Genomic DNA, 23,545 nt, shown 5'->3' with positions numbered 1-23,545 from the left:
GTATTGTCTGAAATGTTTTGGCTAGGATCATCTTCAGGAGTTTCTCAACTTTCATTGACTTGTTAGAGAATCCAAGAATCCTAGATTGGTTTGTGTTGGAAGAGACCTTACAGGTCATGTCATTCCACCCCCTACCATGGGCAGGGACACCTTCCACTAGACCAGGTTGCTCCAAGCCCTGTTAAGATAAATCAAGGATTCTTCATTTTCTCCTTTGTCTTGATAATGCAGCATGATGAATGCAGAATTTCAAATGTTCTCCTCAAAAAAACAGTTCTTGCTGTCATTTGTCAGGTTTCCCGATGCAAAATGAGAAAGAACATATTTTTGAAATATGATTGTAATATCAGAACAACTGGCTGCAGGTGTAAGAACAGATGAAAGAAGCTCCAGCATTGTGATGCATTTCTTGGCTCTTGGCTGCATTTCAGCTGGGCAGTGTCAGAGGGATGTCCTGGATTTCAACCATAATTTGGATCCGAGTGCCCTCCTGGCTCTGGGGTGATGCTGCCACAGCCCAGCCCAGCCCAGAGCTCTCCAAAATCCATCCCCAGCCTGCAGTGCCCACTTACTCACAGTTACTCACAGTTACTTGCAGTTACTCACGGGTACTCACAGTTACTCACAGTTACTCACAGTTACTCACTGGTTCCATCACTGGGTCTCTCAGCTGGTGCTCACTGAAGGATTATTGTGACCATTCCCAGGTGGTAGCCAGGGAACCCTCAGTGACCACAGGACGTGCACTGGAGCTAAACCTCCCTGCTGCTGCTGTCTGGGTCTGTTCACAAACATGGAAAACATCTGCAGTAACAAGAGTTAGGAGCTCAGACCCATCTCCAAACTGCTTTAAGACTTTGGACATTTTACTGTTCTTATCCAAGAATTCAGTTTCACTGTCCTTTGTGTAGTGCTGGGTTTTGTATTTATCACTAAACCAAGATGATTCATTTCAACTACAGAGAAGCCTTCATTTCCCAGGCTGATTTTTTAAATTAATTAATTAGTAAAATTTTGCAGGCATTCTGAAAATGTGGAGTATATTATATATATTCACTTATTAATTTTAATTAAAGTGAGTGTTCCTTTTCAGTCTTGGAAAGCTTAATTTGTTGGAGGTTTCAGGATTGTTTTCACTGTTGGCAATATGGTCTCTTGTACTGACATTTCATAGTACCAGATATTTTATCATTGCTGTTTTACACAGCATGCTTGACCCATAGCAGCTTTGAATGCAGATAATAAACAAGCCAATGCACAATGCTTGACTTTTATAGTGAAATAATATGGCACAGCTAAACTGGGTTTCATTTTTCCTTTTGAATATTATTAATTGCAATGTGTTGACTGTTAATTTAATTAAATGTTTTGTTTTAATATAAAATCATTTTTCAGTTCACTGACTCACCATTTCATTTAATTAATTGCAAACCTCAGGATTTGATTACTCATAGTTCTCCTTTAGTTAATTTACTTGTTCACAGTTTTGACAGAAAAGCTTTCAAACTAATATGAAGGAGAGGCACAGTCTGACTAATGAGGAAACTGGAAAAAAATAGCTGTAGCTGGAGTATGAGATTAGCAGACACTCAGGGTCACCTGAAAAGCTCAGAGCCCTTGTATTCACCATCAAAATCCAATTTTCAGTGACTGGGCAGTGGTTAAATGTGCAGGAGTCACTTGCACCCAAGACACCAGCAGAATGTAGCTGAGTTTTGGATTCATATCCCCACACCAGAAAGTGGAATAAAGGAATAAATTGGAATACAGGAATAAATAAACTGGGGGCAAGGGACACTGTCCCCTTGTCCCCTGGTGCTGGGGATGGTTCAGCACTGCCCTGTGATGGGGCACAGCAAGCAGCCTGGGGCTGTGACCTTTGGGCCATGCAGGGAGAATGCTGCTTCTCCTGAAATAATTCCTGAGACTTCACCGAGGAAGAACCTTCAGGAGTGTGTGCTGGGGATCTGTGAGTGACAATTAATGACCTGATGGCTGGAGGAGCCTCTCTGGTGCTGCAGGGCTGCAGGAGCAGAGGATGTGCTCAGGGGGTGCAGAGCAGCCCAGGCTCCCAGGGGCTCTGCCCATCTCAGCCCCCCGAGCACTGGGTGCTGCCCAGGGTGGTGCAATGCCCTCTGGAGCCAGCTGGGAACTGCCCTAATTTGGGTCCAGACTCTTCATTTGCAAATGGTTTGGTTCTCAGGCCTGAGCTGTCTGCCCAGAACACAACTGCAGAATTTTCCTCCAGTGCAACCTGTGCATGAAATGTGTGGTTTGTGTGTCCCTGAAGGGTTATTTTGGTTATTTCAGTACATATTTGGTTATTTGTATATAAATAAATATATAAAAATAAATATATATAAATAAATATATAAATATATAATATATAAATATATAACCAAATTCTGTGCAGCAGAATTTGTCAGAAGGAGGGTGCAGCGTGTCCTGGCTGTGCTGGGCTCACAACAAGCAGATCTCAGATGGCAGCTGGTGGTTCTGCCATGCACACCATGAGCTCCCCGTGTACAGAGCACAGCTCCCAGATTCCTTGCTTCTCTCAGAGATCCCACCAGGAGCTGCTCCCTGCCAGCCCAGGTGACTGGGGATACTGGGGACACTGGAGCAGCACCAGCCCCAAACCATCCCGACAGTGCCCAGACTGCTCCTGTGCCGTGCTGTGGTGGAGGATGTCCCTGTTGGACATCCAATTTATTTCCTGGGTGTTCCCTGACTGATGGCAGCTGGCAGAAGATAACTGAAGAAAGGGAAATGTAAAGTGTAAATGAACAGGAAAAACCAGAAGCTTTGAAGTATGTAATCCAGCACGTGGATTTTCCTAGCAATTCGTTTTTGGTTTTTTTTTTAGGGGGAAGTAGAGAGATAGATGTATATGTTACAGCAGTTCCCAGGGCATTTTTCAAAGTGAGCTGCTCTAAGTGAGATTCTACTGCTGATAATGATTCATCCAAGGGGATGGAAATGATTCTTCAGTTCTTTGTAGATCCCTAGATAAGTCAGTTGAAGAACTAACAGCTAACAGAACTAACAGCCCTCTTCTCCACAGCTAGCTCAAACTGAATCAATTACAGAAAAGAGTTTTATTAATAGTTCAATTAAATAATAGCTCCAATAACATTAACCATGGTGGTACCTAACTGAAGATGATACCAGTGCTGGCTGTTTTCTGTTTTCTGAATAATTTCAATCAGCAGCACCCTCTTACTGCTGACCACATTTGCCTTAGCCTCAATTTTGTTATCTCCCAGAGATGCTGAAGAATTACTACATTGTTTTTAAAGTGCCTCAGACAGATTCTGTGAATTCTAGTTCAAGTAAGAAATTATATAGACTGTGGAGTGAGTGAGAGAATAAAGATGTTGCAGGCACTGAGTTCAGGGGTAATCCCAGCTCTGTTTCCAGCCTGTGCCTGGCTGTGCAGGACCTTGGTGCTCTCTGCACAGGGCTGTGTTTTACTCTGCAAACTCTTGCTGCTGAAGTGGAGTGACTTTGGTGTGGCAGATGGCACAGCAGAGTTTTCTGATCCATCACTGCTTCTTGGCTGGTGTCCTTATGGCAGCTGTGTCTGGTTAGGGAGCTCAGAAACGCCTGACAATAATTACCTTTAATTTCTGCAGGCCACATCGTGGTGATTTGGGGACTGTGTTTATTATTTTCTGTTTGTTCCATGGTACCTTTCTGCCTTCATTACACTTCTGGCAAAATTGTTCAATGGAAGGTTTTGGGAGATTTTTCTTTTTCTTTTCATTTTTCTTTTTTTCTTTTTTTTTTTTGAAATACAGTGCTACAGTGCCCTGAATATTTTTTTTTCTCTTGTCGTTTCCCTGAATATTTTGCTAAAGATCTGAATTTATTTTCCATTCTCTATTTACCTCTTCATGAATAGTTTCTTTACTGTTTTACATATTTAATTAAATTCCATAGCTTCCAAACTATATCAAGAACCTGTATAAATAGTGACCCTGATGAAGACACTGGAATATTGGTTTATCTGTGCATCCCTGGGTGCATACAAATGATAAAATGTTGGGAGGAAAAAACTCCATGTTCCAACACTGTATTTTTGTAACCATTAAAATGTATGTGAATTCCCTGCAAATGGATTAAAAATAGAAAGTGAAAAGGTGCCTGGAAACCTTGAAAACAGTCAATTCCTCAGAACTGTGATTATGCTTAGTTTTTTTTACTTCCTGAAAAAAAAAATGTAAAACTCACTCAAAGAGCAATGCCACTTCCTTTCCCTAAGAAAAAAAAAAAGTGAAAAAGTTTGCAGACTAGTTCATCTTCTCCAGAAAGTGTGTGGAGAGTTTTATCATTGAAGATGTATTCTGTGATGGATTAAGTGAGAGTGTCTGAGATAAAAACAGGAGTTTAAACATCAGGATTTTATATCTGCTTGATGAAAAACCTGTAGCATTTGCAAAAGAACTTTAAAGGGTGTTGAAAAAAAATCACAGCGTAGTGGTCTTTTGTGTGAAGTGAGGGCTGCATTAAATAACCTAAAAGACAAAAAATATTGGTGATGATCAGAATATCTTTGCTGAGCTTGACCAAATTGCTGTAGCCATGTGTGATAAAAGGTGCCCCTCTCCACGCAGTCCTGGGTTGCTTCCTTCCTCAAATCTTTCTGAAATAATCAGAATTTTGTGCAGCCCTTTAGAGGAGCAGCAGGGCTAATCTGATTGTCAAATTCTTAGCAGCATTTAGAAGAATGTTGTAATTTATGGATAGGGTGGGAAAATTATTAGTTCCCTTTAATCAGCATCTGAATCTCTCAGTAAGCAATGCTTTCCAGAAGCAGATTATTTAATTCTGGTTTGATGTATGAGACTTCAGTGAGTTGCTAGAACAGGCACCACAACCAAAAAAATCCTGGGTTTTAATAAATGCAGTTCAGATTTTGTGGAAATAGGCAGCAATTAATAAAAGCAAGTCCTGCTGTCCTGAGGGAAAAAAAAAAGCCAAAACATTTAAGCCATACCTGCGTGACTAAACAATTGTACCTGTAGAGATATTTTTGGTTTTGTACCTGTATCTCTTGGGTTTTCCTGCAAGAACTTCAGATTTACAGCCACATCTTGCCCAGAGTAAAAGTAATTTGGTACTGTCTGGAAGAAAATCTGATTCTTTATTTGGTGACCAAGCCAAAATGATAAAACTTAAAAAATTCACACTTCCGAAAAAAAAGATACTGGGAATCTAAATAATAATTTAAAAAATCATTATAATTATGGTGAGCCTGATGTTACTCTGGTTGCTCTCTTTTACTACTGTAAATTAATTGAGTTTTAGTAATTTGAAAACCTTCTATCAATACCCCCCTCAATTCTGTGAATTTCTGCTGGTCCTAATGGTCTCTTAAAAGTGGGAGTGATTCTGTAATTATCCATATTATGTATTTCTGCACATTTCCAAAGTAATATTTTCATATTACAATAATATTAATCCAAACCAGGCAATTCCCAGAGGGACAAAAAATGTTTGGATGCTCAATAGAACAATGAATGCTGTACTATTACATGTTAATTTGCTTTGAACTGCTGAAATTAAGGAATACTGTATCTTACTCTGCATGTGGAAATTTTGCTGCAGCTAAGTAAGTCAAGCAGAAAGTGATCAAAGTGACAAGGTGATCAAAGCGACAGGAAATTATATTTAAAAGTATAATCAAAAGGGATACCATTAAATAAATATTTCTTTGTGCTATACATGTTAAAAAGAAAAATAAACATGAAAGGTTTGGTTTTTCTAAATTCTTAGAATGGTGCATTGAAATAACTTGACTTTAAAACAAAGATGGTGTTCAGGGATAGGATTACTTCACTGGACTAAGAATGGCCATTGAATTTATGTGACTTTTTCTTACTGAAAACTAATGTTCTGTTCATACTTGCAGTGCCACGTTGTACAATATGACACTACATATTATTTATTTATATTTTTCCAGGTCTGACAGCAGCTGCCATGGCAGAGGCTATGAAGCTACAGAAAATGAAACTTATGGCCATGAACAGCCTTCATGGAAGTGGGAGTCAAAATGGAACCGAGTCAGAAAATGAAGAGCTCAATTCTAATGCAGGTAAGGGATGCTGTGCCCCTGAGCTGCCCTGGAGCTCTCAGCACCTGGATCTCAAATTCTTGGGCTCTTGTATTTTGTAAGCTTTGTCCTGCCAGTGCTAAATCAAAATTAGTGCTCTCACTCCTCCATATTCCTGCAGTTTCCCCCCTAAGAGCTCCCTTCACTAGTGGTTTGAAAAATATTGGTGAATGATCATCATCATTAGGGTTGGACACAGACCTTTTAAAGTGCCCCCTAAATACATCTGGAGTAACAAAAATTTCTCCATTGGCAATGACACTGTCTGGAGTTTTCCAGTAAATGATGGAAGGGTTCCAAAAGGCCAGGCTGTGGGAACTCCTGAGTTCCACAGGTCCCTGGAGAAAGGTAAGGCAGGGAATGCTCCATCAACAATTCATGGCTTCTCTGCATTTTGTTCTTTCCTTGGTGGGTATTTGCCAAGCCCAGCTGTGCAGGGCATTTGTGATAATCCTTGGCTGGAGTCACCTTGGACAGGAGGACGGGGCATGGACACGTTCATGTGCTACATAAACACAAATATAGATTTGAGCTAAGCTCCCCAGTCCCAGCTCCCCAAGAACAGGGCTCAAAGGTGAAGTCAAAACAGATCCTTTCAAGAGGAAATCTTTGTTCATTCTGATGTCCTTCCAGATGAATAGAAGAGATTTTTCCTTGGTCAGTGTAGGGAGCCTGGAAGGAGGCAGATCCATTTTGTCTCTGATTCCTGTTACAGTAAGGGCAGTTTCCCTTGGCCTCAGTTCTTCCTGCGTCCCACACTTCTGCCACTTGGGGAGCAGATTTTGTTTGTTGCCATTACCAATTCAAGAGGAGAGGCACAGAGTGCTGCCCGTGGCATCCTGCTCTCCCCTCGGCTCCCGAGGCAGAGCCTGCCTGCTGTGTGCTGCATGCGCATCCTCCCATCAAAATGGTAATTTATTAGACCAATAAAGCAGCAGCTGGGAGGTCTTAGACTCATTTTCTAAAGGAATAACTTTGAATTCATGACAAATTATGCACAAAGCAGTCTTTCCAAAAGTGGTATTGCCTTTTGCTAATTTTGTGTACTCATCTGTATTTGAAGAAATCTGGCTTCTAACTCATGCATTAAACCTTTCCCCAGCTCCTGTTCAGTAGGATGTGTATTTCCTATTTCCCTCTCAGACCCTAATCAATTAGTGCACATTGAATTCAGAAAAAAAGCACTGAAAAATCCTATTTAGTGGTTGTAGCTAAAATAGTTGGAATAAAGTTTTGAAGATGGAATTACCACAGAAAAGCAAGGAAACTTCATACAGAAAAGATGCAGGGTTGGTATGGGGTTTTTAAAAGCTGCTGTACAAAAGTTTAATTTGAATGCTCATTGTTTTGTGTGTTACCTGGTAAGGCAAAATTTGAGTACCTCATGTGGGGAGAATCTACATTAATGTGATTATTTTAGGTACCACATGGAACAAGGAAGGTTTTTGGGGACTCTCACACCAGCCTTTGGACAGTGCATCAAGAGTGTGCACTTTACAAGGGAGTTCTCTGTGGTTTAGCAATTCAGTGAATTCTACAATCAACTCAGTGCCAGTTTAAATATTTGGAAAAATTCTCACTGACTTTAGTTACAGTGGGACCCAAGAATAAGAGTGTGGTGGCAGTTCCATACAGATATTTTCTCAATTCTTTCCTCTTTTCATTGCCTGGTGCAATAAAATTGCCAAGAGCAAATTTTCTGGCTCCAGCGCCAGTGTTGCTTTCAGACAGAGCAATAACTCCTTATCAGAAAGAACCAGTACTAATCCTATTAAAAATCACAATTTCCCCTCTTTCCAACATGTGCAATGTGAGCGTTGGGATAATTTTTGTAATGTGTGGATTCCTCCTTTATTGCTGGGTCACATTACAAAGATTTACATTGAGCAGGATGTGTCAAATTGGAAAACCACCATGAAAGGAGTGTAAGAGGTGGCTGTGCCTTTCAGCAAATAAAATAACTGAAGAATTATCAAACACTCACTACAGAAAACTCCTTGGTGGGGCATGAAGAGAGTGGGAATTTTGTTTAGAAGTTAATGCACACGTTGTAACTTTGATCTGCTGTGAAGGGAGCGTCAGGATAATTCCGTGTGCCTGAAACCTTCACCAACTGTTTGCTTTGCTCTAGACTTACAGGTTAAATTACTATTAAAAATAAGATGAGGATGTGAAATGAAGAAGAAAATTGAATTTTGATTTTTTTTTTTACTAAGAAGAGGTGGAAAGGAACAGAGCAAAGGAGTCAGAAGCCCCAAAAGTGAGAAAAACATTTTATTTTAGGAGAGAGACCTACAGTTTCTTTGATTTGAGGTTGTGTTTAATAGCTTCTGTAATGGCTGCAACATGACTCTGCATCTAGATTTCAGCATGAATAACAACCTGTTCGTGTTTCATTTAGCTCCAAATGAGAAATTCTGTGTTTTATTGTTTTAGGAAATTAGTCTGTGTACTATTGCTCCTGGAACTTTATAATTAATCACTAAAGGTTATGGCTGTGGAGAGTTTGTGGGAAATAGATGTCTGAATGATTATAATTGTAGCTGTCAAATCAGAAATATGGTTGAACAGAGCCGAGGACCTTTTGCTTCCTTTGATTTTTTTTTTTTTTTTTTTTTAATTTTTACAGTAAAAAGACTCAAAGGGTTGCAGTTTTACTTAAAACAATTAAGTTGTTTTTTTTACCTCGGTGTTACACATTGACTTCCTACAATGCCACTTAAATATTTCACTTTTGGATATGTGCCTTCCTGCTCTTCTCCCAGTCTGATAGAAGAGTGGAATACTCTCTTTTTGCTGTTGTTTATTTTAAATTAAAAATGTAATTGAGCGGTATTAAGTCCTGAAGCTTTATTGCCAGATTTTTTTTCCAAGTGTGTCATTATATACAGGCCATTAGTATAATAAAAAAAAGTGTTGAGGATGTCTTGGCATATTCATCTCAATCCCCATCTGTATCTGGTGAAGTATGAAATAATTTTGGGTTTGCTTCTTACTGATGCCTAGCCTGTCACTTCTACAGTTTCTTCCTCTGTGCATCATTATGAGGATGGAAACTTTTAAGAATTCTCTGTCTGAAGCCAGAATTTGTCCTGTCAGTTTAAATTCTGAGCTCTTAACTCAATTTAACATGATCAGTGACTAATTCCTCAGATATTATATTGTTCTCTAGCAAATTGCAGGTGTGGAATTGAGCCTTACAAATGTGTCTAAGGAAGCAGGGGATAAATGTGCCACTTCTTTTCCTGCTTCTAATCCAGCTGGTGTTTTTTTGCCATCAGGTCCTACCTCCTCTTCATGATGTTACTATAATCTCAGTAGTGGTGGAGTTTGGTACTGGGATATTCTAAATAATTACTAAAAACAAATGCTGCAAGAGTTAATACTGAAAATATAGGGGGAAAAATTCCCCAAAAAGTTTAATTTGTATATTTTTTTTTTTTAATTGAAGCAATGCTTCAGTTCACAGTGCTGTGAAGAATGCTGTTATACATTTGAACATTGCTGTCCTCCTTCCACTCTCTCTCTCAGAAGAGAAAGAGATTTTTTGCACCTTCCTACTCATCATATGAAGTGTTGAAGCAAAACTTCTCTGGCAGCTGAAAATCTCCTCTTTAATCTGGCACTGGAGCCTGTCTGGCCCCACAGTCCAGCTGACCTGGGCTGGCTGTTCCCTGGGGTTGGGTGTCCCTCTGCATGCTCAGGTGGTATCCGGGCAGGGAGGATGAATTTGGAGAACCAGGTAGTTTGGGACAAAAGTGCCTGGATACAGGGGAAATCCATCCCTCTGGAATCTCAAATTCCCAGCGACCATAAGTCTTTTGTGATGTGTTCCTCCTCCTTTGGCTCCTCCAGGTGAGTCCTTGCAGAGGACGCGTTTTGCTGGTGGCACCTGAGGGTTGCCAGGAGTGGTCGGGGCTTTTTGTCCTCTTGGGAAGTGAGGAAAGGCTGGAGTGAGCAGCTGGAGCTGACTCCTGCTCCCTCCCAGCCCAGCCACACAGCCAGAGCTGTTGTTCTGTAGAAATAAGATAAACAGGATGAAAACTCTCTGGTTGCACAGAGGCGCTGACAAAGATGAGCTCCATGGTGGTGCAGCGCTAAAGGCAGGTGAAGTGTGTTCTGGAAATTAGCATGGCATTGCTGCCGGGGATTTGGAACTCAGCTGAAATCCAAGCTTTTCTTTTTAATGTGTCCAAGTGTGAGATAGTTTAGGTTGTACAACAGAGGCTGGGTAACATCCCTCAAGCTGCCTGAGCCTGGAAGGATCAGTGCACGGCAGTCGTGACAGGGACTGTGTGTGCAGAACCGCAAAGAATAAAGCAGGTATTTCCTTCTGGTGGCTTTTGCAGTTAGCATGCATGATTTAAGAAATGTGTTTTGCTTTCCCAAGAGAGATATCAAACAGTACTAAGTGTTTCAGTGGTATTTCCTTAGGAAGTCAAAATGTTATTCTGTATGTAGAGGCTTGTTGCTTAATTTCCAGACAAGGAGCTAAGTTAGGCAGAAAAGAAAGGAAAAACACCCGAGCTTTTGGCATATGAGGATCAGAGAAAAAGCTCTCTCATAGAAAAAAAAAAGTGTTATCTTTTTATCCTTCTTTCCCTTCAGTACCTGCCATGCAGTTTTCTCACAAATGCAAACATCCTTCACAATCTGTTTAAAAAACCACAAATACATCACTCGGAGGAATATTTAAGGAGCCATCAGGAGGGAAAAAACTCATTGGTTTAATGGAATGCTGTCAAGGAAAATCAGCATCACAAACGACACAGGGGCAGAATTGATACTTTTGCACTGACATGTTAAAAGAAAATCCCATGCATTATTTAGAAAACCCAGAAATCTGTCAGCTGTATGATTGCCGAGTTAGCAGAAGCAGGAGGATGCTGCTCAAGTTGAAAAGAAACGCGTAGGCACAGATCCATATTGTAACCTTTCATGTTCTCCACCCACCATGAATACCCAGCTATTACACGGTCAGCATTTTTTAGTTTTTCTCTTTTAAAATTTTCAAGTGCTTGAGAAGTCAAAAGAGGTAGGTCTTTTCTCTAAAAAGCAGGATGCCAAGGCTGTTATTTTATTGTAAGAATGTAAAAATGACAGGACCACAGAACAGGTTTTTTTAATCCTTGAGTACCATGTAGATTTCATGAAGTAATTTTTCCTCTTGTTAAGGCAAGTAGTTTTGTGTTATTTGAGTAGAGAGTTATACATTTTCTGAAATAGTTACAAGTTTTCTTAACTTGTCCTTTGGCCAGGAGGGATATGTGCAGTCTTGAAGCAAGAGAGAATTTAACATGTTTTGTTTTTTGTGCTATCTCATCCAAAAACCAGACTCGACTCCAGCCCGAGCAGACACGTTAAAATATTTATTCTAAAAATTGGGACCTCTGTGCTGTTTTTGTAGGCAGTACCTGAGGTGGTGATGGTGAGGATGAAGATGGGGAGGTGAGGAGGCACACGGGTGATGCTTGACCCCTCTTGTGGGACAGGATCTGCCCAGGGGAGTTTCACCCAGGGACATCACACCCGAAGGAGGTTCAGGGCGTGGTGACACTTGGTGGATTTCAGGATGTGCTTCCATGCTTTGCCTTGGAGTTGTGCTTTCATGGAATTTTGTTGAACCCACATGGAGGTGATGGTGAAATTTATTTAAGCTTTTTCAGTGAGAATGGAGTAAAGGATTTCAAACATTCTCATGACATGGGGGCTTTAAAAAGTTTTCCCAGTGGTGGTTGTCAGCAAAGATCCATGACTGGGGAGCGACACGAGCAGAGAATTCCCTGTGGATGGTGTCCGTGGTGCCTCCCTGGGGCCAGGCACTGACAATCCTGGAGGAAGGGTGGATGTGCTGTTCTGTTTTTAAGATACAACTCCTCAAGCATTAACCAGGAATCAGATGCTGTTTGTTTGGGCAGTTGTACCTCGTTTGCACTGTGCAGTTTTCTCTCCTCTTCCTTCCTAGTGGGATACTTCCAGGGCCCCCTCAGCCAGCCCAAGAATCCAGTCTCCACATGGGAAGCTTGGAAATAAGATGCAGATATTTCTGTAGGAAATTGTGGTATTTTGGAGAGTCTCAGTGGATATTTTGTGCCGTGTTACCCCAGCACTGGGCAAGGTTTAGTACCAAGAATTTTTAAAGGCTTCAGTGAACCTCATTTTCAGTGGAGGGCAAAAGTGAATTTTTTTATCTGCAAATTTTCCTTAATGTCCCATTTTAGATACATTCTTAAGCAGTTACCTATTGAATGCATGTGAATAATTTAACTGTATTTTTTAAAGTATACATTTAAATTTGAACATAAATACTTTATAGTAAATATAGATAATTATTCACACATAATTGTTGACACATCAGCTAATATTTACATATTTGGATTTACTGACACACAGTTCTGAGAAATGTGAAGTAGCTCTGGCTTTAGTTTTAAAACTAATAAGGGAGAAAGAAATCTAGAAGGGTTTTGCAAATGAAATTCCCTGTCCTCTTCTCTGTAACTGAGGCATCTTTTTCTGTGAGAGGAATTGTCTTTCAAGTTTTTGATGATTATCTTACACATGATGAAATTAACTGTGCTTATGTAACATCCTGAGCTAATGTAAACTGGTTTAAAGATCAAGCAAATTTAGGTTTTCTCTTATATTGGCTTATTTTTAGAAAAGGTTGTTATTAACTCGTGAAACTCTGGGTTGTGTGAATGCTTTTTCAGTGGGTAATTCCCAAGGGCATATTTTAAATGGATTCATGACAATTAGGTATTAGATACTGCTAAGTGTTTACAAATGGAGAATATATATACTTGTAAGTTTATATTTTAGTAGTTAAATATCTCACACAATCTGTTTCCTCATTATATTTTAGTTATCTTACTTGAAGTCAAAGAACTGTTGTTCCTTTTTTCCCTCAGAATAAAGTAGTTTGTTTTTTTTTTTTTTAATAAAGGCAAGATTCCTTACTACGATTTCTAACTTTGCTGGAACAAATCTGTAGATTGATATCTATCAAAGATTCATATCTATTAAAAAGCCCTGCCTAACACCAAATCAAATCTCCCTGGGTGCCCAGGGCGTGATCATAAACAACCTCTCCAGATTTTTGCCGTATCTGCTAGCAGAACTAAGTGCAGCAAAAGATAAACTAATGACAAAATGTAAATGGTATGGCTAAATGGGGGAGAATTGAGAGCTTTCACATGTCTGTCACCTTTCAGATCCTTTACAAATTTATAGTCTCAGAGTGCAGAGGTCTAAATCTTCAAAGCTTGAAAAACAGAGGTGCAGCATGAACTAATCTTCATTTTTTCCCCTATCTTCTTACAGCAGCACTAATGGAAATGTATTTTGTTTAATGACTCTGAAATCCTGTTTGTAATTAGATGTGGGAATTGGTCTTACTTTGTAACAGATGATACTGGAATAATAATATGAGAGATGCTACGCTGAGACCACTATCCTCCTAAATCTATATCATTTTTCATTTTATTGACAGGAAATGTGTTCCTGGAACAAAGAGATTGATTTTAAAGAGTGGAAAAATAATGTCTAGTAAAAACTCGAATGAAAACATTTTAGCATTACTTTAAGTGTGTCACAAGACTATATTAACCCTTCAGCTGTTTTTTTAATTTTAGTAAAAAATCTTATAATTGTTGCTTTGTCACTGGTACAATCTTTGAATGAATGCACCAAAAGGTAGAGAACTTTAATTAATGATGGGGTGCATACAATTAAAATGCATATCATATTTCAGAAGGATTATTCATAATAATTAATTTTGTCTGTTAAAACACTTTTCCAGTCGTAAATGAAGTAATTAGGAGTGGGCACAGAAGATGTGAGTGAGGGCTGAGCTCACACAGTCCCTTCAGAGTATTAGTCTCTTTACTAGGTCTTGATGTCATAAATCATTTTGGCCTCTCTAGAGCCAAGGCTACATTTTTTCCTTGGTTATAATTCTCGTTTTTGTTGGTAGTAGCTGAAATCTGTACTCCTACCAGTGTGCTGAAGGAAAGCAGGTGGCTCCAAAGTGTCCCCATTAAGACAAGGTCTCGTGTTCATCTGCAAGCACAGGGGCTCCACAGCACTGTGGGACTGATGCTGATCAGAAACACACCAAATTTAGGACTTCCTGAATAAAATTTTATGAAGACCAAGGCAGATTGGATGCCCCACACTTCAAAAGGAAAAGCATTGCAGGTGAGATGTTTTAGTGGGGTCCCGTGGCTGCTGAAGGACACGGTGTGGAGGGGATTGTCCCTGCAGTGACAAGGTGAGGAGGCACCTCTGCCTGGGGTCAGAAAGGCAAGGAGGGGAAAAGCATGATCCAGCTCTATCCTTCTGAAATGCATCTTGAATTTTATGCTAAAGCATCCTTGGAAAAAGTAAAAGCAGAGCCAGGAACAGGCAGCAGTCATGGGTGAGCAGCAGAGTGCTCAGGGATCTGCAGGTTTTCCACGGTGCAAGGATAAGGAAATACCCTATATCAAATACTTCTTTTATTTCCACCCCCACTCCAGGTCCTTGTATGTAGTCTTGTTTCCACAGAATCTCACCTGCTGGTCATTTTGCACAAGGTATCATGTTCAAACTCTGTGGTTTAATTTCCCTTTGCAGGGTGTAAGGATGTGAGGAATCCTGTAAAGAATTCCGGTAAAAACAAGTATTAGTGGTAGTTGCCTTTGTTAACACTAGCGAGTCCACTTCAGTCTGACATTAATGATATTTTAACAATAGAGAGTACTTCTGTATTTTAATTACATTGTAAAGTCTGGAACATTCCTGTTCTTGTTAAGGCACATATAAGGTAGGATGAAAACTGGCATATTACCTTTGATGTGGGCCACATGCTGGGAATCCCAGAGGATGTCATTGATAGTGATACAGCTGCCAACAGCAGGAGTCTCAGGAATGACAATTTTAATCAGATTTTTAAAAAAAGTCCTCTAACATACAGTTAATTTACGTTGGAGGCAAGACATGTTTGTGGTGTGATTATTTGGAATATTTTCTCACTTAAAGGAGTAGCATTAATCCCCCCCAAAATTTCCAGACCGTGGGTTTGTAGTTAAGGATTCAGCACTAGATTTGTGCGGCGTGCCCTGAGCTGACATTTCTGCAGCTGAGATTCGGTAGCAGTTTTCCTTGCAACAGTTGGTGCTGTTGAAATGTCTGGCTGATCTGTGAATTTGATGAGACAGAAGTCACTGTGGTCTCCAGTAATTCTGCCTCTCCTTGCACCCACAGAGTACAAGGCATCCCTTAGTTGTGGAGCAGGGGCTGTGTGGGTAAGCAGGACACACATAGATCAGAGCCCTACTACTTTTTATAGCATACCTTGGCTCTCTTCAGCATTTAGATTCAAGTTTTATTTTCCTTTAATGAAGTTTTGATCTGCAAGAAAATCAGGATTATGCATTTATTTCTGTGATTTTACAGTAAGCATCTGACAGTTTTGCATAATAGGTTATGCTTTCTGCTCCATATTCTGTTTAAAAAAAGCTGGAATCCAAAGCTGTGAGTGACATTTTGGTAGAATTTTAGCAAGTACAGTCATTACCAAATTAAAAATAGATACAGGTGGGTAGTCTGTGTTTTTAGCTCCTTTAAAAAAAACCCAACCCTTGACTGTATACAAGAGCAGCAGTTTATCAGATCATTATAGTTACAATTAGGAAAGACCAGCAGTGTTGTCTCAGACCAAGAGTAAATTTACCTTTATCCACCAGAGGCTTTAATTTCCATGGCGGCAACACCTTTTCCTCAAATGAAATTCTTACTCTTAATTTTTTAGAAGGTTAATTTAAATTAATAAGATCACTGAAGAGTATTAAAACGTGGTCCATTTAGTCAAGGAGAAGCAAATGTTATTGGCACCGTATAATTGAAGCTGCTAATTTGTCCATGATCTAAAGGAAAAATGCCTGGATTTTTAAACACAAGTTTCAAGTGCTTTATTATTTTGGAAATCCAGGCAGTGTGATGCTATGTACCTGACTAATACGTATTTATTGGGCAGCTGTGTTTGAGGGAGGTTCCCCAGGCAGGGCAGTGCTGCTGCTGTGGGTGGGCACTGCAGGCTGTACCTGCAGGCTCACGCTGCCCACACCTGGCTCAGCTGGAAGGTAGCTTCAGGGCAGTTCCACCCTGCAGGATGCCCCTGCTCTCCTGCTGCAATTTGTGGTGTTCAGGATCATCAAACCCAGCACTTGTTTCCTTATCATACTCCAACTCTGCCATCCTCATGTCTGACTGACAGCTGCCCTGCTTAATTTTAGACATTTCATAGGTTTTCTGATCATGGCCATTTTTCCTGACGTTCCCCTAAGTCTTCCTTGTTAAAAGTTCTTTGCTGCATCTCGTCCTGTACACGGTGGGTGCAGAGAACAATTTATTACTCTTTATGACTGAGCATGATCTTTATCTAGTGAGGACAATTAGTGAGCTGCTGCCTGTTGTCCCTTCCCTCCACTGAACACCCTGCTGTCCTGCAGGCTCACTCGGAGGATTTCCCCATCCCTGCTCAGCTCTCCCTGGGCTGCCCTGGCCCCTCTCCAGGTGATTCAGATCCTCCTGCTCCAGGGCAGTGCCTGGGTCAAGGTCTCTGTTCTGGGCAGGAGTGTGGCAGGGATGGAGACACAGAATTCCTGCCATTGTACAGGCTCTGATCTCCTGGAAACATTCCCCTGGCATGTCCTGGCAGCAGCATCCTGCTGACCTGTGTTCACCTGCAGTCTGCTGCAGACTCTAGATATTTTTTTTTTATTTTTATATTTTAAATTTAAGCAGGCAGTTAAACCTCACTCTGAGCTGAGGATGGCTACTCTAGCTTTCCCTCTGCCCTCAGCAGGTTTTTACATTGTATTTCTTTTCAATCTTCACAAAAGTTTAGACAAATTCTAATGAAGATCCAGAATTTTGGGTAATTCTGCCGGGTATGCCTAGGATATAGACTAACATTTGCCCTTGAATGGGGAACATTTAGTTCAGTTGTGCTTGGCCATTTTATAGTTCATTCTCTCTGTACATGTTGACTGAAGGAACATTCTGAAGGTAAATTAAAATTGATAGCTGAAACTGAAAATCAGCATTTCCCATCTCAATGCCGTGCATTTTTTAAGCTGTACACAGCTATCTGCAATTAATGCTCTTTGTTGTATATCTTCTGTATTTACAATATATTTGACAATAAAACCTTTTTTGACATTTAATCAGTAGCAGAGTTGTTCCACTCTCATTATATATTCATGAACTTTATCACCAAGACAAGACATAAATGTTGAGCTTCCCTTTAAGATCAGACAGGCATTGATATTTAAAATGTTGAAATTTGAGGGGGGGTTGCTGCTGTTCTACACTTGTGCAATATAAAAATTAGAATAGATTCTTCTTTTTAAGAAGACACTCAGGTTTGAAGGATGGAGACAGTGAAACTTCAGGACTAGTGAAATTGTAAGTGCTGTATATTCTGTTACTCATGAGCCATCAGAGGCTGCTTTTCCCCCCTTTTCCTATGAATCTTATAATATTAGTTAAATTGTGATTAATTTTCTCATATTTGAGATGGAAGTTGGAAAGGCAGTAGGAAGAAGTGTCTTGCAAGTTCTGTTTGTTGATTGACTGTCTCTAAGAAATTGATGTGAGGAGGATTTTGGCATTTCATCCTTGAGAAATATTCCCCCTCACTTGCAGCACCTCTTCTATTTTTCTGGATTTTGACAAAGTAGATATTTTTTGGAAGCTGAGTTCAACTTTATTCTCTTTCTGTGTAAAGTCTAAGATCCAGGCAGAAAAGTCATTTATAGAAAAACAACACAAGTAAGATCTTCAATTTCACTTTTTAAACACCAAGCATACCTGGGTATATCCTGTAGGTTAAATGGCATTTCTGTGTCAGTGGGAGATTGAACTTTAATACAAAAATACTACTGAAACCAAAGGGAATTTGCATTAAACTTGCAGGTATCTTATATTTGGGAGGGTAATCTCTAATGAACCTCTCTGAATTTAAACTCAGTGATTCTGTCTGTAGAGGACATATTTGCATTGTACTATTGCTCACAGCTGATACTGATTTTCTCTCCAGCTAAGTAACAGCCTTTCCTTTCTGCCTCAAATAATTACAGCCCAAATCGGCTCCTGTACTATGTAAATGGAAAATCCAAGTCATCAGGATAGCAGTATACCTGCAGTTTGGATTTAAAAGAAGTATTTTATTTATTAGATGAGTTATGGCACTGAAATAAATGGTTGGTGCAGTTATGTAACATCTCACCTTCAAAATTTAATCATCTACAAATGTAATTTATTTTTCATGAGCTTCTTGCTTTTTAATATGATTCATTAATTTTTTTTTCCTGTTGGTGGTTCATCTATTTTGAATGGAGACTCCAGGCATTTATTCCTCCTCTTCCTTTAACGCTTGGTATGGTTGACGTAAAAATATTTTTCAGTAATGTTTGTATTATTTAAACAATTTCATATTTAAAAGTTTGAAGTTGCCCAGAGAAGTTGTGATCTCCCAATCCCTGGCAGCGTCCAAGGCCAGGTTGGACGGGGCTGGGAACAACCTGGGACAGTGGAAGGTGTCCCTGCCATGGCAGGGGTGGCACTGGATGGTTTCAAGGTTCCTTCCCACCCAAACCAGTCTGGGATTCTATATTTATGTACTATTGGAAGCACATGAGGTATGTGACAACAGTGTGGTCACAGCTCCCCCATTTTTAGTTCTCTTAATTGTATACATGCAATAACTTCTAATTCAATTAAGACCAGCAATATTCCACATTAGCCTGTGTGTCAAAATCCATGCAGTATCCTATAAAAAAGTCATTAGTTCGGTAATATCAATTTAACAAGTTTTAGCTCATTAACCTTGACACCAGCAGTGCTGGAGAGAGGAACCTTTTGATATTGTTGTTCTCAGCATAGAGCAGGGAGCTCTGGAAATGTGCTGAAATCCGGGGCCATTATCCCTGATCATCAGTTACGGCTGTGTGCTGGCTCTTCTGGGCAAACACCACAAATTACAGCTCCTCAAGGTAGCTTAATAAATGCTTGGTGCAGTTATACAACATCTCACCTTCAAAATTTAATCATCTGCAAATTGCAGAAATGCTTCTTCAGTTAGTTCTTTTTCTGTTTCTGGCTTTGTGTTTGAGAAATTACAGTTACCTTTGTAATCAAGTTCTTGGTTTAGCTTATAAATATTATTTAATATTGGTGCAGGTACCATTACAAAATGGGAAAATGAGCAATCACTTAAAAGCAGAGGACAAAGAAATCAAGAAGAAACTCCAACAGTCAAAAGGCTGTTGCATATCGTATATTTTCTCTTATACTAGTAGAATCAAAAAACCATCACGGTTGAAAAAGACCTTGAAGACCACAGAGTCCAAATTGATGTTGTCTGATTTGATGCCTCAAACTGGGTGATTCTGATTTTCAGAATTAAGAAGCAGAGCTGAACTCATTTTTAGCCCCATTGTTAATTACAGAGGCATTTGAACAGCAGTCAGGAGGGATTCTATAAAAATCAGGGTATTTCCTTAGAATCAGCTTCCCCTAATCCCTTCCACTCATCGTGAGACTGTCACTTTTTATGAATTGAGGACAGCATTTGGATGTAGAGAGAATGAGCACCCACCTGTGAGGAAGGGCTGTGTGAAAGAGGGAAGGAAGAGGGAGTTAGAGCATTGTCTCAATGTGCAAGTGAGAAAACAAAGCAAGATGAATGTGGAAAACAGAATATTTTGTTGTCAGCTTTTTGTCCTGTTCATACCAATCAAATTTTCATGGCTTGCTTTCCTTTTCCTTTTCCTTTTCCTTTTCCTTTTCCTTTTCCTTTTCCTTTTCCTTTTCCTTTTCCTTTTCCTTTTCCTTTTCCTTTTCCTTTTCCTTTTCCTTTTCCTTTTCCTTTTCCTTTTCCTTTTCCTTTTCCTTTCTTCCTTTCCTTTCCTTTCCTTCCCCTCCCTTCCCTTCCCATTTTCCATAAAGGAACAGTTTAACCTCAGCCAAATTTTCAGCCTCACAAAAGCAAAACAAGGTCAATTTAAATGAACTTAAGTATATATCTTTTTTTTTTTTTTTCCTCCTGGCATGTTTGTCTCATAAAAAGTGAAGGTTTGTTTGTTTGTTTTTTGGTTTGGTTTGGGTTTTTTTTTGTTCTGTTTTGTTTTGTTTTTGGGTTTGTTTTTGTTTTTGTTTGTTTTTTTTTTTTTTTTTGCTTTTGTAGAAATCTAAGCCAAAATGAAAAGTACATTAGAGTAAAATTGAAATGATGGTTGACATCCAGGTAGTGGGGAAGAGCACGGTGTTGAGGTTGAGTGAGGTTTTTCATGTCAAAAAACCACTCTATTTTGTAGTACTGTGAGTTTGAAAATAGATAATTTCAAGTGATTTTAGCTTTGAGAATTTACAAAAAATGTAAATTTTTGTTCTCTTTGTACTGTATAATAAAAAGCAGCTATGTTGAAAATTCATTACAAAATAAATCTACTAAATTGTTATTCTTTTAAGATATGTAACATTTGGCTTCTAAAATCTCCTCTGTGGGCTTTTGTCTTTACCTAAGAAGCATTTTTTGAGTAATCCACAAAATAATTTTAAAAATAACTGATGACTGTATGGATGCAGAAAAGAAATGCAGTTTTATGAAGTCTTTCATCTAAAACCTAATTCGGATAGAATCACCTGTACATGAAATCAGAAAATTAACATGTGCTGGGTAGTTGGGCAAACATGTCTGTAAGCCAAAGCTGTCTCTGCAAATACTGGATTGCTTTCTAAAGGAGATGTTGCATTATTTGACATTTATGAAAAACTGACAGAGTTTTATGTGAAACATGTAGTGACATTTCTTGTGGCAAATGTATGTTATTTTACATTGATGTTAAACCCCATATGGGGACATTTCTACATGTATATGTATGAATGTATCTCAGTATATTTGAAATGAGAACTGTAAATCAGACTGCAGATTTGTGCCCTCTAATTTGGAGGTTTGTAGTCTGACCATGTTCACTTGAGATTTAAATATTTTTCAAGATATTCAAGCTTGATTACTTGGCTTCACCTGAATAATGTAGCTTCGAATGAAGGCTTTTATCTGGGTAGCTGTTTTTGTATTAGGACTAAAAATTCGTACCCTTCCAAGATGTTTTGTAGAGTAAAATGTGATCTTTAGATGTTTCAAAGGGTTTTTTTTTGACCAGTATTTTTAAAAGCTGCCATAATTTACAGAGTGGAGGTTCAGCTGCAGACTGTGGGGCTTGGCTTTAGGGGGGATCATGGTTAGGGGATGTTGCTTGAGCAATGACATGGACAGAGGATATTTGCAGCAAAGCCATCTGGAGCTGTGGAATGACCAAAGCTGTCTGTGGCACTGAGGGGACAAAATCCTTCACCTTCTGGCCAAAGCCCTGGGCTTTGGAAATTGGGGATGCTGAGCTGGAACCACAGGTAATGAGCCACAGGTGTGCTGGGACAAAGTGCATCTCTTTAAAAACCTCAGCAGAGAGTGTGATCCTCTGTCCCTTTCCTTTTCACACAGAATCTCAGAAGTGAAAAACAGATCTTCAGGCTTCACAAAGTAAAGAGCTTTGGGAAGAGTGTATTTGTCATTATGTTTAATTTGCACATACCTCACCAAAGAAAAGGCCAGGGGAGCCAGGCCGAGTACACAGCTGTACAGGCAGCTCAACTAATTGCCTCTCCATCCTCAACCTCATTTATCTTCATTTCTTCCCAATTATACCAAATTATCAATAGTCTCTGTTGCATCAGAGTCTTAATCCCCTTTATTCAGGCAGCATTAGATAGTGGCAGATGAATTCTTGGAGGGAGTCAGGGTAAACAGCCATGAAATGCCACCTCTGGCAGATGGCATTGCTCACAAGAAATGTGACAAAACATTTGGAATTTGTTACCAGGCATTGGTATGAGAAGGCAAGCTGTCAATATTTTTTTAAATGATAATCAAGGTGGTGCATACTTATACCACAAGCAGAAATGAATCCTGTCCAAAACCTCAAGCTTAGTTAAGTTCAGTTTGGCACTGTGCTATTCTGTTTTGTTGCAGAAGCCTCTCGCTTTCTCTTCTTAAGAAATAGTTTCACTTTATCTGGTATTAATAACAACATTTTATTAATGTTTGTTCTGATGGTAGTTGTTGTTTATTGCTTTGTGTAGCTCAGAAAGAAATTCTAGCTTGAGGATGTAGAGTATCCTTTACAGAATAACAAGTTTAGGAACGGTTTATTTGGCATTGTTGGTCAGTTCTAGGGGTTGAATCCTGCTCCTTAGAGAAGCTAATGCTAATCCCACTGGCATTCCTGGAGGAGAATTATTCTAGAGGTAATGGGAATACCCAGTGGCTAAGCTTGCAGAATGAGAAAAATGTCCTGAGAAGCAAAGATGGATTAAATGTGTGAGATGGATCCAAGTGCTGTGCTAGGAACCTGTTCAGGTATTACTGTGAGCACAAATGAAAGTGGTTGTGAAAGGAAGTACAAAGTTGGCTGCTAATGTAGTTCCAGGGTTTTTGTGTGTTATTTTTAGGCTGGCATGTAGTTAAACACAGTAGATGTCCCTGCTGACCTTTTCTGTGAATTGGGTTTACCCACGGGCTCCCCTGGTTTTGGCAGCACTCTCAGTTTTTTGGAAGTCAGTTGTATTTAGTGCAAGGTTCAGCTGTCAGATGTAAGAAATGGAATTAATTACATGTACCTGGCCTGAGTTCCCATCCTGACACACCTGGGTGGGGCTGCAGCCACTGATCCTTTGTGGAAACCTGGACTGTGGCACTGAATGTCACTAGAGACCTTCTTTGTAAAAGTGTGTTGGGCATCCCTCAGCAGCCTCTCATTCTCTGGTAACATCTCCAATGAGTTTTGTGCAGGTGCTGGAAGTTTGGAAAACTGTCCAGGTGTACATTAAGGCCACAGATTTTATTTAATGCTTTCAGTCTATACTTTGCATTATATAGAGTTCTCTTAGTGTTAGGAGATCTTGGAAAGATTATAAATACATGATCCATTTATGTCACTGCAGATTAACTCAGCAGATTGCCATCTGCAACTTGAACTGTTCTTAATAATTATTTCAAAGAAATAGTAAATGATGAATTGTTGAAGCTCAAATAATCTGATTTTGTAGTTACCTGTCTGCCCCGGATGTTAAGATATTCTCAAAGCCTCTCAGAATCAAAATAAAATATCTACCAAGTTAGAGTCATGGTAAAAATAATAAAATACTGTGTAGTATTTTATCTCAGTGGTTCTTTCAGTAAGTTGTTAAATATGGGGAAATATTAGGTAATTTTTAAAAAGGCAGAAAATTGTAAATTGTGGTGAGTGAGGGTGTGGTGATTATCATAATTGGAATACAAATCCTGGTTCCCTGCTTGCTGGTGGCTGCAGTAGTGGACTTCAGAGG

At 39.5% G+C, this 23,545-nt stretch overlaps 1 protein-coding gene across 7 annotated transcripts in view; it reads left to right on the top strand.

The window, feature by feature from the left end:
• Nucleotides 1-23,545, top strand: part of DACH2 (dachshund family transcription factor 2) — a 247,375-nt gene that overhangs the window by 156,197 nt on the left and 67,633 nt on the right. For all 7 annotated transcript variants that reach the window (XM_021531417.4, XM_021531418.4, XM_085570457.1 and 4 more), the window contains exon 3: nt 5,966-6,097. In XM_021531417.4, coding sequence (XP_021387092.1) covers nt 5,966-6,097 — 132 coding nt within the window. The remainder of the gene's footprint in view (nt 1-5,965; nt 6,098-23,545) is intronic.

This window comes from Lonchura striata, chromosome 4A, assembly GCF_050655825.1.
Source record: "Lonchura striata isolate lonStrDom1 chromosome 4A, ASM5065582v1, whole genome shotgun sequence".
Lineage (NCBI taxonomy): Eukaryota > Metazoa > Chordata > Aves > Passeriformes > Estrildidae > Lonchura > Lonchura striata.
The sequence above is the reverse complement of the archived record's forward strand: the minus strand, read 5'-3'. Positions and strand labels throughout refer to the sequence as shown.